The sequence below is a fragment of the Zalophus californianus genome, chromosome 6, assembly GCF_009762305.2.
Source record: "Zalophus californianus isolate mZalCal1 chromosome 6, mZalCal1.pri.v2, whole genome shotgun sequence".
Lineage (NCBI taxonomy): Eukaryota > Metazoa > Chordata > Mammalia > Carnivora > Otariidae > Zalophus > Zalophus californianus.
In genome coordinates, this window is record NC_045600.1 from 90,787,346 (window position 1) to 90,805,221 (window position 17,876).

The following is a 17,876-nucleotide window of genomic DNA, read 5'->3' on the forward strand; positions in this document are numbered from 1 at the left end:
CGTTAACTATAGCTCTTATAATTCCATCCTTAGATAAACATTTATTTATTGTGCTAATATTCTTATTGAGGCAAGAGTCAAACACTGATAACCAGTGTAAAACCATTTTCTTTATTTTTAATTTTCAAGGATTATAATTTTTAAAAGTATACATCCTCTTCCTTATATTAGTAGTTAGTACAAGTCAAAGTCACAGAATTTTAAAACTACAAGGCAGCATAGAATCATTTAGACTAATGCACTAATTTTACAAATGTAGTAGCTGAGACTCAGAAATGCCCAGTGACTTGCCCAAAGTCATACTGGTAATTAGTGGCTCAGCTCAAATAAGAAACTAGGTCTTTTCACTTTCAGTCTAGGAATATAAAATCTAAAAATTATACTCATATACCATGGTGAAATACCTCTGTATGAAAAGATACGCACTTAACTTGGCCACATAGTGCTTTAGAACACTAAGAGGTGAGTTAATTAACACAGGCTAGTTTTGTTCTAAAGTTCTGAGTGCGAAGAAGTAACAGTAGAAATGCACATATCGTAAAGCTATGGAAAAGGTTTTCTAACTAGCAGAAGTCCCTTTTATATATGTTCAAAGGAATATTTTTCAGCTTATATACAACTCCGATGTTGTAAAGATGGTGTAAAAAATTCCCTTTCCCCTTTTGACTGCTTCAGAATCAGAGATCTATTTCTACAAAGTAGGTACCCACTGGTAGATTTAGGCATAAACCATGTTCATAGCTCCCTCTCATGACCATTGAATGAATACTATATGAGCCTCCTTTATTCTTGCCGTTGTATTCAACTAACAGCTCACTGGTTAAGTTTTAATTGCTTCCAATGAGGTCAGCAAAGGTATTTATCGAAAAGCCCTGAATAAAAAGGCTCCACACACACACACACACACACACACACAAGCATACACGCGCTCACACAGAGAGAAAATCCTCTTGCCTCTTGATTTATGGAAACAATTATGATTCTGCTGGAGAATTTCTCAGCTGAAAAATAGTTTGTAGCTACAGTAGAGAGGCTCAAGTTGCACAAGGCAGACAACAGACATGGAATGCTTGTGTATCCAGCTGTTATCAACAGAACAAGTAAGTTACTATTATTTGTCTTTAAAAATAATGCTGAATGGTAGTTTACTTCTTTCTCTGGTTTTAGTGCTGAGGGGAAAAGTACAGTTACCAGACTTTTGAGCCATGTAATTATCTGTAGTAATTATGCCTGTAGAACTTACATAAAGATAAGGTTGAAGTTTTCCAGACAATACTGGCATTTAACTTGAGAAATGTGGGTAGTTCAGGAGAAAATAACCGATTAACCACAAACATAAAAGCATACAATAAACAAATCTAGGGAAAGCATTTGTACTTTGTTAACAAGAGATTTCAGGACTTAATTTAAATCAATGGCTCTAAACTGCGAATGTTTCTTACCAAATAGCAACCGGAATAAATGGTTCAGTCATATTCTGGTTTGTCTCTGGTAATGCATAACGTCTATAAATCTACATAGAGGGAGATGAAGATGTTGACATCCTCGGTGAAGGCTGTTTTAAGTGTGCCTTCACAGTACAAACTGCACTGTTGTTATAATACTATTTACCCACTGAGATTTATACACACAATTTTTCATCTTCCCCTCCCCTCCCTTCCCTATTCTGAATCTCTCATTGCAAACAGAAGTCAAGTAGTAAACAGTGTCGCAGCAACTGAGCTTATTACAACCTGTTTTTATAAGGAAACACCAACAGCGAGTTATTTAAGGAGGAATCCTGTATTGTTATCAGGACCTAAAGAGATAAGGATAACAGTTTGGAAAAAGACAACTACTCTTTCTTAAATCAATCTACAATTCACAGATAGGAAGAGGTCAGTGACCTAGGAGCAACAATCAACTCAAGATTTAATTTTCATTATGTTATTCATGAACACCCGGAGCACTACACTATAATGCGCAAATGGATACTGACATGGATCCTGCCAACTTTGCTCTACAGATCATGCTTTCACATTATCTGTCTAGTGGGCACTATAGCTTTAGCTTGCAATGACATGACTCCAGAGCAAATGGCTACAAATGTGAACTGTTCCAGCCCTGAGCGACATACAAGAAGCTATGATTACATGGAAGGAGGGGATATAAGAGTGAGAAGACTCTTCTGCCGAACACAGTGGTATCTGAGGATTGATAAACGAGGCAAAGTCAAAGGAACCCAAGAGATGAAGAACAGTTACAGTAAGTAATGTCCTTCATTTATAGCACTGTGTATAAACCTTAATCTGTGAAAGAATCATTTTTCAAGTGACAGGCTTTCTTGGTTTCCTTTCTCTTTTTTTTGGAAAAAAAATTAACTATCATCTTTTAATTTCTCTAAATGGGGATCATTGAATTATGTTTCCAAAAACATCTACTGCAACACATCAAGTCTACTGATATTAATAGTTGGAACTGATAACCCAAGCCGATTTGAAAATATAATCCCAATGTCCTAAACTCAAAATGCTTATAAGCTAAGCAAAATGTAAATGATATTATTCACACTGAAATGTGACTCACTGTCTTCTAGCAAAATTCATTAGGAACTCTAAAATAGTACTCGGTAAATGCTCATCAAAAGCTACTTATTAGTTTGAGGCACAGAAAATTTATTTCAAAAAGTAATTTGATTTTCTTTAAAATAATATTTCTGTGGTGTGAAATACTCAATCTGTGCTCAAAAATGCATTCAGCAACTTGTGCAATTGTGTACAGTTATAAAATAGAAGGGAACCTGTGGTATCCTCATCTGTTCACATCATAATGAGTTTGTATTAGATTGTTTATTTACCTAACAAAAAAATAGGTTCTTCCTAACATTTTCTTTAAATCTTCTATGCCATAGTTTTATGTTACCTTAAGAGGAATGTAAATGTGAAGGAGGAAATAAAAGTGAGTCGGAAGAGATGTCCCTGATTCTGTTAGTGTACCTTACATTTTCTCCAAAACTCAGTTATTTTTTTTCATGTTAAAATATCAGCAGGGTTGGACTTATTATTTAGCAGTTATGATTAATAAACAATTCCAAGAGTTTTAAATTCAATGGGGTAAAATACTCAACATATGTAGTAAGACTTTAAAATCCCTGAATGAAAATAAATTTTGTTTATATTACTAGCACTTGAACAATATTATTATATCATCTTATAATATTAAGTATGTTAAAGTCAATTGAAAAAGAAGGCATGGGGTTGATGGTGTAAACATTTGCTTCAGTACTTGCAGTACATTTTGCTTGCAGTGAGTACTTGAAACTTCTGTTGCTTGTTTAATGAATGGTTTTTAGGCTTCTTAATTAATGAACCAATAAGTGGGAATTTGGGGGATTATGTTTCCAATATGTAAATAAGAGGATCTTCTTTGTAACTATAATTGATATAGAATGCTAAGGCCATCTTAATGGATTATTAACAACTATAGATTAATTATTACTGTTATTAATAAAATTATCATGTTAGTCTTAGAATATTGCTCTGATTATACTAAAGTTTAGGTAAAGAAATAACTCTTTGGAGGAAGGTTTTGTGGATAATCACTCCTATGTGAGCAACAGAATTTGGATTATAATCAATTTTTTAAAAATTATTGAGATTTATCATGGATAATGGAATCTGGTAGAGGAGACAGAGTCCAGGTGGAAGTTAAGACACATAGGTCTAATATCTGTCTGTGAATAATTCTGGAACAATTTTTAATTCTTTCCAATTCTCGGTTTTTTCATCTCCAAGATGTGGGATATGTACAGATGATCTCCAATATACCTTCTAGTTCTTACAGTCTATTCTATTCTAATCCATAGAATATATCACATAAGTGTGAACAAATCTAAGTACTCATTATATAATACCACATACTTTGAATGAGATAGGTGAATATTATCTCAAGGATAAATGAACTGTCAGAGCTAATTTGAAATTGTAGCCGTATGGTCATCAGACCTAAGCACTGTAGAATTCTTCTGTATGCCAACTAATTCCTTTTGAATGCTTTTGTCAAATAATAAAAAGTGAAAAATTAGATGTAAAATCCAGTGAAAATGAACAGTATGTATAATAATTTGGGATGGAAAATACAATTGGGACACATTCACGTATGTGTTTTATTTTGTGTTAAAATTTCTTGAAACCATGAAACTCAGGTGTTTGTAAGTGTACACAAGATGCCAAACTTATTTTATAGTTGAAACACAATTTAGCATTAACCTTGAGTAACCATAAAGCCAATTTGGTACACCATTCCTCCTCTACTGTAATTCTACAGTAAAAGTGAAAGGGAGAGAGAGAGAGAAAGAAAGAAATTCATTCTATATCATTAATCAGAATGTCACAATACCAATGTACTTCAAGACAGGATATATATTATATAAATAGTTTTCACTTCTATAAGGTTTTCATAGGCTGTATATATAAGTATACTTTCTTGATGTGGTGAATTCTCCTGGAAAGAGAAACTTTCAATGGGATGCTTTAAGTAAACCCTAAAACCCTTGTCAGGGTGTGTTGCTATCCTATTGAGGAAGGAGCCAGTCAAGCTTCATCATAGTTAAAAAGAAGCTAATTCACAGTTCTCTATTAGGAAATCCTAAAATAAAAAGGAAATGCTTCATTGAAAAATAAATGGAGAATAACTTCTTAGAAGAGAATTCTGGTAGTCATTTCCTATTATCTATGGGGCAGCCTTACTGATTTTAAGTGTGAATGCCCCATACATAAAATGTGCAAACTGACACATGTGAAGTTGAAGCTACTATATCCAGGTACAAAGAAAGTGCTCAACCAAATTTGTTTAAGAAGTCAAAGAAGAACAAAAAACTTGAAATTATAAATATGAAAACTATTTACATTCCTCAATCATTAATTGAATGAATGAACAAAAGATATTTCCTTCCTATTTTTAAAATGAGAGTAAAAGGTTATTGGACTGTCTACTAGAGTGAAATGCAGCAGAGTTCAGGAAGTCTGACAGATCAGAATCAAACTCTGCATTTCATTTTCAGTATTCTGATGCCTTAAATGTGTTCAGTGGTTGTTGAACACCTTTCTTTGGAGGTCTTTTAAGATGGTATAGATTTAAATATCTTAGATCATAAAATTTTGCATGAAAAGTTAGATGTTAGCTTGTGTGAAACATAGTTTTCTCTGCATTACCAGGAGAAGGTCCCCACTCCATTCTTACGGCTTTGCTTTGAATGAAGGGGAAAGTTACCTGATGAAATGAATAGGTTTTGAAGGACTGCTTACTTACTAACGGAAGGATAACTTCTTCATAAAAATGTGACTTATAAGACATTGCTAAGATAATGGACTGGAGTGAGTAGAAGAGGTAAAAAATCTGTATATATAATTCTGTTTCCAGAAACTTGGGCTGGGGTAGACAGATGGAGGGCCTAGAGGAAGAGAAGGGGAGTGGCAGGGAGGTGGATATGATAGCTCATGTCTCATATCATTAGGGAATTAAAAAATTACTTAAGCTATCCTGAGTTGTGAGGACCTCACTTCAGTCTTTTTTTTAATATTAATTCTAAATTAATTTTATTTTATTGTGTTAGTCACCATACATTACATCATTAGTTTTCACTTCAGTCTTAATTATGGTGAAATATTTTATATTGAGATTAGAATGAGTAAATTGCAGAAAAAGCACACCAAGGAACCCAACAAAAATAAGACTTGTACTAATAGACATGTAAGACCCGACTATGTAAATGTAGGAATTCACGAGAGGCCAGGAGATGCTGGACCACATTACTGACACTGAGGGAAGAGAAGCTGTTACTGAAGAACTGGTCCTCAGATTACATACTACTCTCACCCGGGAGGCAAGAAAGCCTGTCCTGTCTGGTGGCTCCACATTTGGCCTTATAGTAGGTTTGCAAGTGACAAAACCAGAACGTAACCTGAACTAATAATAAGGGCAATAAAATCCTAACATGCCCTTCTAAAGTGAAATAAGTATTCATGTTCTCTGCAGAAGGAGAGCATTAATAACATCTTAAAGGGATTGGTAATGGATGGTCAACACTTCCACTGTTGTTGTCAGAGCTCTGCCCTTGGGGAAGGGCGAGAGGGTTAATTTAGATAACTTTTGGACCAGGCACTCCATCAACAGACAGAGTCAATCACTCCACACCTGACAGAAATAACACTGCTGTTTAAGCTGGGAATTGAGGTGCCAAGTGAGAGATGGCAGCAGTGCACTGGGCAACTGACATCTGCCCTGAAAGACAGATGTGGAACAAAGAACTCAGTCCCTTGAGACGATTTTCTTGCTTTTGGGATCCAATTACTAAAAAATTTTGCTCTTCCCAACCATGGTTAATAGCACCCATTTCTTTTAAGAAGAAATCCTTAATTGTGATAAGCCACTGACTCAAGCAAAAGCATGCCTCACTTATTAGAATTAAGCATTGTAAGGTCCATAGCAAGAAAAGGGTTAGCCATTCTGAAAACTAGCCAATGATTTGGCAATATTCTTTTTTGGATTGTTAGACTGTGACGGGATATGGCCTAACAATTGGCAAAAAGCAAATAAACACAGTGTTGTGGGATTTGACTTTGGCCACAAAATCTTCAGCAACCCAAATGTCAACAATTCTTTGGATAAGATCCTACTCAGCAATAATCTCTGCTAGTAGCTAGTAAATATACATACCACCTCTAAATATGGAGATGGTAAACTTGCTTATGCTCCAAACAGTTCTGAGCAAGTTACATAAAAGAATAATAATTCACATTATCCAAACAAAAATAAGAAAATCAGGGCAACCCCACCTTAAAAAAAGAGACAATGAGAAACATATCTATGGAATTGAACCAAAATCCTAGCATTACTGACAAAATGCAATCCTGTAGAACTGGTGACCTACATTCCCTTAAGTAAGTTGTCAAGGCTTTAAATTATGGAAGATGGATAAATTGCTGGGGAGCAGATTTGGAAATATTACCTATTCTTTGAGAATTCTAATAATAAAGATTATTTTTCATTGTATAGTTTTCCTCTTTTTTTTTTTTTTTTTTGGCTAATACAAGTGTCTGGCACTTACAAAGTACACATAATTTATTGCCACAGGTGCATCTCTTATTTATTTTGTAAATCCTCATCTGAACTGACCATGACTTTCTTTTCTATACCAACCCAGAGCATCTGAACATGTATTTTCCCTTTTGACTCAGCTGTATTAGAACTCTTTAGCCTACAGTTTTAGAGCATTCAGAGACCCAAGTGAATTGGAGAGAATGCAAGAAGCCAGCTTTCAGTCAGCCAGGTTCCCTTTTCCAGGTTTTCCTATTACTCAGCCTTGGCTAAATATTGTATCAGCTAGGGAACTTTAAAAAAAATACTGATGCCTGGTCCCACCCACAAAGACTCTCATTAAATTGATATGAGGTGCAGCCTGGGCACCAGGAATTTAAAAATTTCCTCAGATAATTCTGAAATGCTGCCCAGACTGAGAACCACTGGATCACATTAGAGGATCACATTAGATTATTGGGAAACCACAGTCCAATTAAATCAGAATCCTGAGAAGGTGGGGAAGACTCAGGCATCAGTGTTCGTTAATGCTTTCTAGTGATTTTACTGTGCAGAAATGTTAAAAACCATTATTTAATGGGACCAAGGGCTCTATTTCAGCTTGGATCCCCTCATGTTCCAGGAATGTTTTCGAGCCCTTAGATGGCTCCATAGTTAACTTATACCCTGGAGGATTTCGAAATGGGTTTATCAGGAATGACTCTCTGAATTATGCATTGAGGAAGTTCTTCTGGGTCCAGTTGACCTCTCTTGACAAATCTCAGTGGCTCCAACATTTGGAGAACTGGCCTGGAAAGGCATGTGATGACAGCTCTGTAGCTACTATGTAAGGAGGCTTCTTTGGCAAATGAGTTCATTGCAAGGAAGAATAGGTCCTGTGCCACAGTCTCACAATGTCAGGCAGGTCTGAATCTCTTCTGACACTTTCAAGTGGTGCTACAGTAAGGGACTTGGAGTACAGACATCAATGCCAGCTTACTTCACATTTAAATGAGCCACTTATGACTATGAACCCAGATGCCCCCAAATTAGTGTCTCATCTCCTATGGCCACCCCCACAGAGTTCACAAGGCAGTGATTTAAAGAGACAACCTCAAGTCTGAAAACCCGGGGAGGCGGGAACCACAAGCCTAGAGGGTCTATCCAGATTACTGAAAAGGATATGAAGCTAGAGGTTGGTTTTCTTTGTAAATTTGGGATTAAAGCAAAGCTTTCTTTCTTTTCTAAGGATCCCTGCTTTCTTTCTCTGTATCAAAAACTTTTGGTAGTACAGTAACTTCTTTTGCATCACTACTGGATTACAATACTTTTCTGTATTTTAATTTCACATATGGCACACAGAAGAAAAGGCAAGAATTGTGCCTTCCTTTTCTGAACCATATCCAATCTTTCTTTAAAAAAAAAACACTTTATTGAGGTTTGTTGACATACAAAAATCTGTACTTAATGTATACAAATTGACCAATTTCTACATCTATGAAACTACCACCACAACCTACGCTATAAACATATCCATCAGTTCCAAAAGTTCCCTCCTGCCTTGTAATTTATTATTATTATTTTGTGATAAGAACACTTAACATAAGATCCATCCTTTCAGCAAATATTTAAATATACCATACAACAGTATAAACTATAGGCCCTACACTGCACAGTATATCTCTAGGACATATTCACCTTGCATAGTTGAAACTTAGTACCCTTTGACTAATACCTCCCTATTTCTCCCTCCCCCACCCAACCCCTGGTAACCACCATTCTAGTCTCTGCTTCTATGAGTTTGACTATTTTAGATTCCTCCTATAAGTGGCATCATGTAGTATTTGTCCATCTGTGTCTGGCTTATTTCACTTAGCATAACGCACTCCAGGTTCATATCCAGTCTTTCTACACATGAAATAGGTTGGAAAATGAAAATCCTCTGCCTTTCACATGGTTCAGAAATCCAAATTAAAAGAGTCGCTGAATACTTAACTGTTTCTTGACCAAGATTCATACCTACTACATTTGAGATTATATCTGCACCTTACTTAGGTAGAGAAGCCATACCTAATTTGCTAGCAAAGCAAATTTACCTATTTACCTTAGGTGCGCAAAAGGGTTCTTGTAGTATATATAAAGACAAAGGGATTAGGGTGCGGAAGCAGAGAAAAGAATGATCTAATATCCATGTCCAGGTAAAATTTGTCATTTAGGCAGATAATATCATTCTCAGAGGGAAAACATCTGATATATATTGGGGGAGAACTACCTCTAGAGATTCTCTGTTCCAGGCAATTTCCCTGCAGAAGAATGAAATCACTTCTACTAGAGTGAGCCTGAGTATTTGCTAGGGCATTAGCTAGTGTCCTTCTGAGAATAAATAGGATGGCAACATCTTTGTAAATAGGTGAAGAAATAGGCAAGAGAGGAAAGGAAAAAAAGGACTTTATATAAAAATAAATGGATTTTGCTTTATATTTGTTTTAAAGATTTTATTTTTAAGTCATCTCTACACCCAATTTGGGGCTCCAACTCACAACCCTGAGATCAAGAGTAGCACTCTCCACCCCAGATTTTGCATTTTAAGTTTAAGGTGGATGTATTTTTAAAATTTTTTTCTCTTTAAATTTTTTAATTGTTATGTTAATCAGCATACATTACATCATTAGTTTTTGATGTAGTGTTCCATGATTCATTGTTTGTCCATAACACCCAGTGTTCCATGCAGAACGTGCCCTCTTTAATACCCATCACCAGGCTAACCCATCCCCCCACCCCCTCCCCTCTAGAACCCTCAGTTTGTTTTTCAGAGTCCATCGTCTCTTATGGTTCATCTCCCACTCCGATTTACCCCCCTTCATTCTTCCCCTCCTGCTATCTTCTTTTTTTTTTTTTTTAACATATATTGCATTATTTGGTTCCAGAGGTACAGATCTGTGATTCAACAGTCTTGCACAATTCACAGCACTCACCATAGCAATACTCTCCCCAATGTCTATCACCCAGCCACCCCATCCCTCCCACCCCCCACCACTCCAGCAACCCTCAGTTTGTTTCCGGAGATGAAGAATTCCTCGTATCAGTGAGGTCATATGATACATGTCTTTCTCTGATTGACTTATTTCACTCAGCATAATACCCTCCAGTTCTATCCACGTCGTTGTAAATGGCAAGATCTCATTCCTTTTTTTTTTTAATTTTTTTATTATTATGTTAATCACCATATATTACATAATTTGTTTTGGTGTACTGTTCCATGATTCATTGTTTGTTCATAACACCCAGTGCTCCATGCAGAACGTGCCCTCCTCAATACCCATCACCAGGCTAACCCATCCCCCCACCCTCCTCCCCTCCAGAAACCTCAGTTTGTTTTTCAGAGTCCATCATCTCTCCTGGTTCGTCTCCCCCTCTGACTTACTCCCCTTCATTCTTCCTCTCCTGCTATCTTCTTCTTTTTCTTTTTTCTTAAAATATGTTGCGTTATTTGTTTCAGATCTGTGATTCAACAGTCTTACACAATTCACAGCGCTCACCGTAGCACATATCTTCCCCAATGTCTGTCACCCAGCCACCCCATCCCTCCCACCCCCGACCACTCCAGCAACCCTCAGTTTGTTCCTGAGATTAAGAATTCCTCATATCAGTGAGGTCATATGATACATGTCTTTCTCTGATTGACTTATTTCACTCAGCATAACACCCTCCAGTTCCATCCACGTCGTTGCAAATGGCAAGATCTCATTCCTTTTGATGGCTGCATAATATTCCATTGTGTATATATACCACCTCTGCTTTATCCATTCATCTGTCGATGGACATCTTGGCTCTTTCCACAGTTTGGCTATTGTGGACATTGCTGCTATAAACATTGGGGTGCACGTACCCCTTCGGGTCCCTACATTTGTATCTTTGGGGTAAATACCCAGTAGTGCAATTGCTGGATCGAATGGTAGCTCTAATTTCAACTGTTTGAGGAACCTCCATACTGTTTTCCAGAGTGGTTGCACCAGCTTGCATTCCCACCAGGACGGTTCCCCTTTCTCCACATCCCCGCCAACATCTGTCGTTCCCTGACTTGTTAATTTTAGCCATTCTGATGGGTGTGAGGTGGTATCTCATTGAGGTTTTGATTTGGATTTCCCTGATGCCGAGCGATGTTGAGCACTTATTCATGTGTCTGTTGGCCGTTTGGATGTCTTCTTTGGAAAAATGTCTGTTCATGTCTTCTGCCCATTTCATGATTGGATCATTTGTTCTTTGGGTGTTGAGTTTGAAAAGTTCTTTATAGATTTTGGATACTAGCCCTTTATCTGATAGGTCATTTGCAAATATCTTCTCCCATTCTGTCGGTTGTCTTTTGGTTTTGTGGACTGTTTCTTTTGCTGTGCAAAAGCTTTTTATCTTGATGAAGTCCCAATAGTTCATTTTTGCCCTTGCTTCCCTTGCCTTTGGCGATGTTTCTAGGCAGAAGTTGCTGCGGCTGTGGTTGAAGAGGTTGCTGCCTGTGTTCTTCTTTAGGATTTTGATGGACTCCTGTCTCACGCTTAGGTTTTTCAACCATTTGGAGTCTTTTTTTGTGTGTGGTGTAAGGAAACGGTCCAGTTTCATTCTTCTGCATGTGGCTGTCCAATTTTCCCAACACCATTTGTTGAAGAGACTGTCTTTTTCCATTGGACATTCTTTCCTGTTTTGTCACAGATGAGTTGACCATAGAGTTGAGGGTCCATTTCTGGGCTCTCGATTCTGTTCCATAGATCTATGTGTCTGTTTTTGTGGCAGTACCATACTGTCTTGATGATGACAGCTTTGTAATAGAGCTGGAAGTCCGGAATTGTGATGCTGCCAGCTTTGCTTTTCCTTTACAACATTCCTCTGGCTATTCGGGGTCTTTTCTGGTTCCATACAAATTTTAGGATTATTTGTTCCATTTCTTGGAAAAAAGTGGATGGTATTTTGATGGGAATTGCACTGAATGTGTAGATTGCTCTAGGTAGCATTGACATCTTCACAATATCTGTTCTTCCAATCCATGAGCATGGAAGGTTTTCCATTTCTTTGTGTCTTCCTCAATTTCTTTCATGAGTATTTTATAGTTTTCTGAGTATAGATCCTTTGCCTCTTTGGTTAGATTTATTCCTAGGTATCTTATGGTTTTGGGTGCAATTGTAAATGGGATCGACTCCTTAATTTCTCTCTCTTCTATCTTGTTGTTGGTGTATAGGAATGCCACTGATTTCTGTGCATTGATTTTATATCCTGCCACTTTACTGAATTCCTGTATGAATTCTAGCAGTTTTGGGGTGGAGTCTTTTGGGTTTTCCACATAAAGTATCATATCATCTGCAAAAAGTGAGAGTTTGACTTCTTCTTTGTGGTTTTGGATGCCTTTGATTTCTTTTTGTTGTCTGATTGCTGTGGCTAGGACTTCTAATACTATGTTGAATAGCAGTGGTGAGAGTGGACATCCCTGCCACGTTCCTGACCTTAGGGGGAAAGCTCTCAGTTTTTCCCCATTGAGGATGATATTCGCTGTAGGTTTTTCATAGAAGGCTTTTATGATATTGAGGTATGTACCCTCTATGCCTATACTCTGTAGAGTTTTGATCAAGAAAGGATGCTGTACTTTGTCAAATGCTTTTTCTGCATCTATTGAGAGGATCATATGATTCTTGTTCTTTCTTTTGTTAATGTATTGTATCACGTTGATTGATTGTTGTATGTTAAACCAACCTTGCAGCCCAGGGATAAATCCCACTTGGTCGTGGTGAATAATCCTTTTAACGTCCTGTTAGATCCTATTGGCTAGTATTTTGGTGAGAATTTTTGCATCCATGTTCATCAAGGATATTGGTCTGTTATCCTTCTTTTTGATGGGGTCTTTGTTTGGTTTGGGGATCAAGGTAATGGTGGCCTCATAAAACGAGTTTGGAAGTTTTCCTTCCATTTCTATTTTTTGGAACAGTTTCAGAAGAATAGGTATTAATTCTTCTTTAAATGTTTGGTAGAATTCCCCTGGGAAGCCATCTGGCCCTGGGCTTTTGTTTGTTGGGAGATTTTTGATGACTGCTTCAATTTCCTTAGTGGTTATAGGTCTGTTCAGGTTTTCTATTTCTTCCTGGTTCAGTTTTGGTAGTTGATACATCTCTAGGAATGCACCCATTTCTTCCAGGTTATCTAATTTGCTGGCATAGAGTTGCTCATAATATGTTCTTATAATTGTTTGTATTTCTTTGGTGTTGGTTGTTATCTCTCCTCTTCATGATTTTGTTGATTTGGGTCATTTCTCTTTTCTTTTTGATAAGTCTGGCCAGGGGTTTATCAATCTTGTTAATTCTTTCAAAGAACCACCTCCTAGTTTTGTTGATCTCTTCTACTGTTCTTTTGGTTTCTATTTCATTGATTTCTGCTCTGATCTTCATTATTTCTCTTCTCCTGCTGGGTTTAGGCTTTATTTGCTGTTTTTTTCTCTAGCTCCTTTAGAGTAGGGTTAGGTTGTGTATTTGAGACCTTTCTTGTTTTTGAGAAAGGCTTGTATTGCTATATATACTTTCCTCTTAGTACTGCCTTTGCTGCATCCCAAAGATTTTGGACAGTTGTGTTTTCATTTCATTGGTTTCCATGAATTTTTTTAATTCTTCCTTAATTTCCTGGTTGACCCATTCATTCTTTAGTAGGAGGCTCTTCAGCCTCCATGTATTTGGGTTCTTTATGACTTTCCTCTTGTGATTGAGTTCTAGTTTCAAAGCACCGTGGTCTGAAAATATGCAGGGAATAATCCCAATCTTTTGGTACCATTGAGACCTGATTTGTGACCTAGGAGGTGATCAATTCTGGAGAATGTTCCATGGGCACTAGAGAAGAATGTGTATTCCATTGCTTTGGGAGGGAATGTTCTGAATATGTCTGTGAAGTCCACTTGGTCCACTGTGTCATTTAAAGTCTTTATTTCCTTATTGATCTTTTGCTTAGATGATCTGTCCATTTCAGTCAGGGGGGTGTTAAAGTCCCCCACTGTTATTGTACTGTTGTCAACGTGTTTCTTTCCTTTTGTTATTGCCTTATATAATTGGCTGCTCCCATGTTAGGGGCATAGATATTTACAACTGTTAGATCATCTTGTTGGATAGACCCTTTAAGTAGGAGATAGTGTCCTTCCTCATCTCTTATTACAGTCTTTGTTTTAAAATCTAACTTGTCTGATATAAGGATTGCCACCCCAGTTTTCTTTTGGTGTCCATTAGCATGGTAAATGGTTTTCCACCCCCTCACTTTCAATCTGGGAGTGTCTTTGGGTCTAAAATGAGTCTCTTGCAGACAGCATATCGATGGGTCTTGTTTTTTAATCCAATCTGATAGCCTGTGTCTTTTGATTGGGGCATTTAGCCCGTTTACATTCAGGGTAATTATTGAAAGATAGGAATTTAGTGCCATTGTATTGCCTGGAAGGTGACTGTGACTGTATATTGTTTGTGTTCCTTTCTGGTCTATGCTGCTTTTAGGCTCTCTCTTTTATTAGAGGACCCCTTTCAATATTTCTTTTAGGGCTGGTTTTGTGTTTGCAAATTCCTTTAGTTTTTGTTTGTCCTGGAAGCTTTTTATCTCTCCTTCTATTTTCAATGACAGCCTAGCTGGGTATAGTATTCTTGGCTGCATATTTTTTCACTGAGTGCTCTGAAGATATCATACCAGTCCTTTCTGCCCGCCAGGTCTCTGTGGATAGGTCTGCTGCCAGTCTAATGTTTCTAGCATTGTAGGTTACAGACCTCTTGTCCCGTTTGTCTCTGAGACTCGTAAGTTTTACTATTAGATGTCAGGTTGTTGACCTATTTTTATTGATTTTGAGAGGGGGTTCTCCTTGCCTCCTGGATTTTGATGCCTGTTTCCTTCCCCACATTAGGGAAGTTCTCTGCTATAATTTGCTCCAATACACCTTCTGCCCCTCTCTCTCTTTCTTCTTCTTCTGGGATTCCAATTATTCTAATGTTGTTTCGTCTTATGGTATTGCTTATCTCTCGAATTCTGCCCTCGTGATCCAGTAGTTGTTTATCTCTCTTTTTCTCAGCTTCTTTATTTTCCATCATTTGGTCTTCTATATTGCTGATTCTCTCTTCTGCGTCATTTATCCTAGCAGTTAGCACCCCCATTTTTGAGCACCTCATTAATAGCCTTTTTGATTTTGATTTGGTTAGATTTTAGTTCTTTTATTTCTCCAGAAAGGCTAATAACTTCCATGCTTTTTTCAAGCCCAGCTAGTATCTTTAAAATCATGATTCTGAACTCTAGGTCCGACATCATACTAATGTCTGTATTGAGTAGGTCCCTGGCAGATAGTACTACCTCTTGTTCTTTTTGTTGAGGTGATTTTTTCCATCTTGTCATTTTGTCCAGAGGAGAATAGATGAATGAGAGAACAAAATGCTAACAGGGTAACAACGTCCCCAGAAAATATATTCTAAACAAATCAGAAAAGACCTGAAATCAGGGGAAAAGAAAGGGAAAGAAAGATAAAAGAAAGAGAAAAAAAAAAGAAAAAGAAAAAGATAAAAACAAACAAAAACACAACAACAACAAAAAAAAAACAGAATATGATCAAATATGATCAGGCTGGTCCATAGATCAGTGCCACACACAAGATTTTCAGTGTATTTTGGTCTGTTAGAAGAAAGTGCCTCCCAAAATTTTAAAGAAAGAAAGATATATATGTACAAAATAAGGGTTGATACGATGAAGGGATGGAATATGATTGTAAAGATGAAAATTATAAAAGATTTTATAAAAGGAATTGATAAGATAAGAAGCTGTTTGAAAAAAGAAAGAGGAGGATTTAAGGAAAAAAAAGGGGGGGAGAGAATGTGATCAGGCAGGAGACTAGAACAAAGCCATACACTAGTGATTTAGGGTATGTTTTGATCTGTTAGAAGAAACTGTATCTCAAAATTTTAAAGAGAGAACAACATATATATATATATATATGCCAAAAATAAGGGTAACTACTATGAAGGGATAGAATATGACTCTAAAAATGAAAAATAAAAATGTTTTTTTAAAAAAGGGATTGATAAGATGTTGGTTGAAAAAGGGAAAAAGAAAAATTAAAAAAAAATTAACTCTGAAAGACTTAAAGAATCATGGTAAAAAAGCCATGAATTCTATGTGCAGTACTCCCCTAGTGCTGGAGTTCTGCTGTTCTCATTGATCGGTAAACTTGGTCTTGGTTGGCTGTTCATGCTGATCTTCTGGGGGAGGGGCCTGTTGCCGTGGTTCCCTAATGTCTTTGCCGGAGGCGGAATTGCCCCGCCCTTGCCGATTCTGGCTAAGTAATCTGCTCAGTTTTGCTCTTGGGAGCTTTTGTTCCCTGCAAGCTTTTGGTACAGCTTTGGAGGATGAGTGTGAAAATGGCGGCCTCCCAATCTCCGTCCTGGAGGAGCCGCTCCTCAGTGCGCCCCCAGAGAAAAGCAGTCAGTCACTCCCGTCTCCCGGGTCTCCGGCCACACTCTGTGCTCACCCGGCCTGTGACTGAGCGTTTCTATCTCTGCCACCCGACCCCGTGTGGAGTCTCCAAACCCAGCAGATCCCTGCGGTGTGCTCCCGCGCTGCTCCTCCCAGGGGAGGAAGGGGAGTCTCCCTGGATCTGCCCCTTGTTGGGTCCCTGCTGGAGGAGCAGTGGCCCGACTGGGCCGTGGATCACAATTTATGGCAACCCCAAGCTGAGAGCCTGCACCTCGGCTCCGTCTCTGCAGCTGGCTTCCTTGCTCCGATACCTGGGAGCCCTGCTGCACTCAGACACCCCCGGTCTTTCTGTGACCCCGAGGGTCCTGAGACCACACGGTCCCGCAAGTGTTCCACCCCCAGCTTAGCCACTGGAGTGACATCCCTCAGCAGAGCCGACTTCTAAAAGTTCTGATTTTGTGCTCCGCGGCTCTATCACTTGCCAGAAGTGGCCGACGGAGGCCCCCTCCCCGCTGTCTATCCTCCTGAATATCGCCTTGGATTCGCTTCTCCGCACGTCCTACCTTCCAGAAAGTGGTCGCTTTTCTGTTCAGAGAGTTGTTGTTATTCTTTTCTTCGATCTCCTGTTGAGTTCGTAGGTGTTCAGAATGGTTTGATCCCTATCCAGCTGAATTCCTGAGACCAGACGAAATCCAGGTCTCCTACTCCTCTCCCATCTTGCTCCCATCAGTTAGGGTGGATTTAAACACAAAGGATCCTCATAAAAAAGGGCTCTATTAACTTTTTTGATGCACTTAAAGAATAAGGGCAATGGAATGTAATAGACTGATAATAGTGGGAGAACTTCTGAGATCAAAACAAAACCAAACTAAATAGTGTAGAGAGAGGTTGAAATAAAAATAGATTATTGCAGATGATACTGCAATAGGAGGTTTGAATCTATTAGTTAAATTTGTACCTAAAATTGCAATAATCTTTGTTTATTTATCAGGACTATATGCAAACTGAGTTTATTTTTTATGGTTTATATGAGACAGGGCAAATGAGGTATATTTCAATATGCTCAAATACCACACTTACGTTAAAATTATCATGTAATACTTTCCATTTATCTGCCTATTTGAACTTTAGATGTAGTTGTAGATAATATTGAGAAAATGCTTTTGGAACAAATTCAGAATCAACTCAGCATGTAGATTTTTCTTAAGGCAGCAATTCCAAACTTTTGTTTCTTAGGACACTAGTGTCCCTTGAGATATTAATGGTGTTTCCTGCGGCACAGTTCCTGTGGCTAATTGGGAAATACTAGGTTAAATAAAAGTGTACAAGTTTCACAATAGGCAATCTCTGAGCCAAATTATACT

At 37.9% G+C, this 17,876-nt stretch overlaps 2 protein-coding genes across 5 annotated transcripts in view; one reads left to right on the forward strand and one right to left on the reverse strand.

The window, feature by feature from the left end:
- Positions 1–17,876, reverse strand: part of FAM227B (family with sequence similarity 227 member B) — a 233,428-nt gene that overhangs the window by 74,842 nt on the left and 140,710 nt on the right. The gene's annotated exons all lie outside the window — the stretch shown is intronic.
- The window catches only part of FGF7 (fibroblast growth factor 7), a 64,625-nt gene continuing 47,500 nt past the window's right edge, over positions 752–17,876 (forward strand). The window contains exons 1-2 of one of the 4 annotated variants that reach the window (XM_027569745.2): positions 752–1,100; positions 1,868–2,244. In XM_027569745.2, coding sequence (XP_027425546.1) covers positions 1,959–2,244 — 286 coding nt within the window. In that variant the 5' untranslated portion in view covers positions 752–1,100; positions 1,868–1,958. Of the gene's footprint in view, positions 1,101–1,688; positions 2,245–17,876 lie in introns of all 4 variants that reach the window. The other 3 variants (XM_027569746.2, XM_027569743.2, XM_027569747.2) reach the window with 3 other exon arrangements.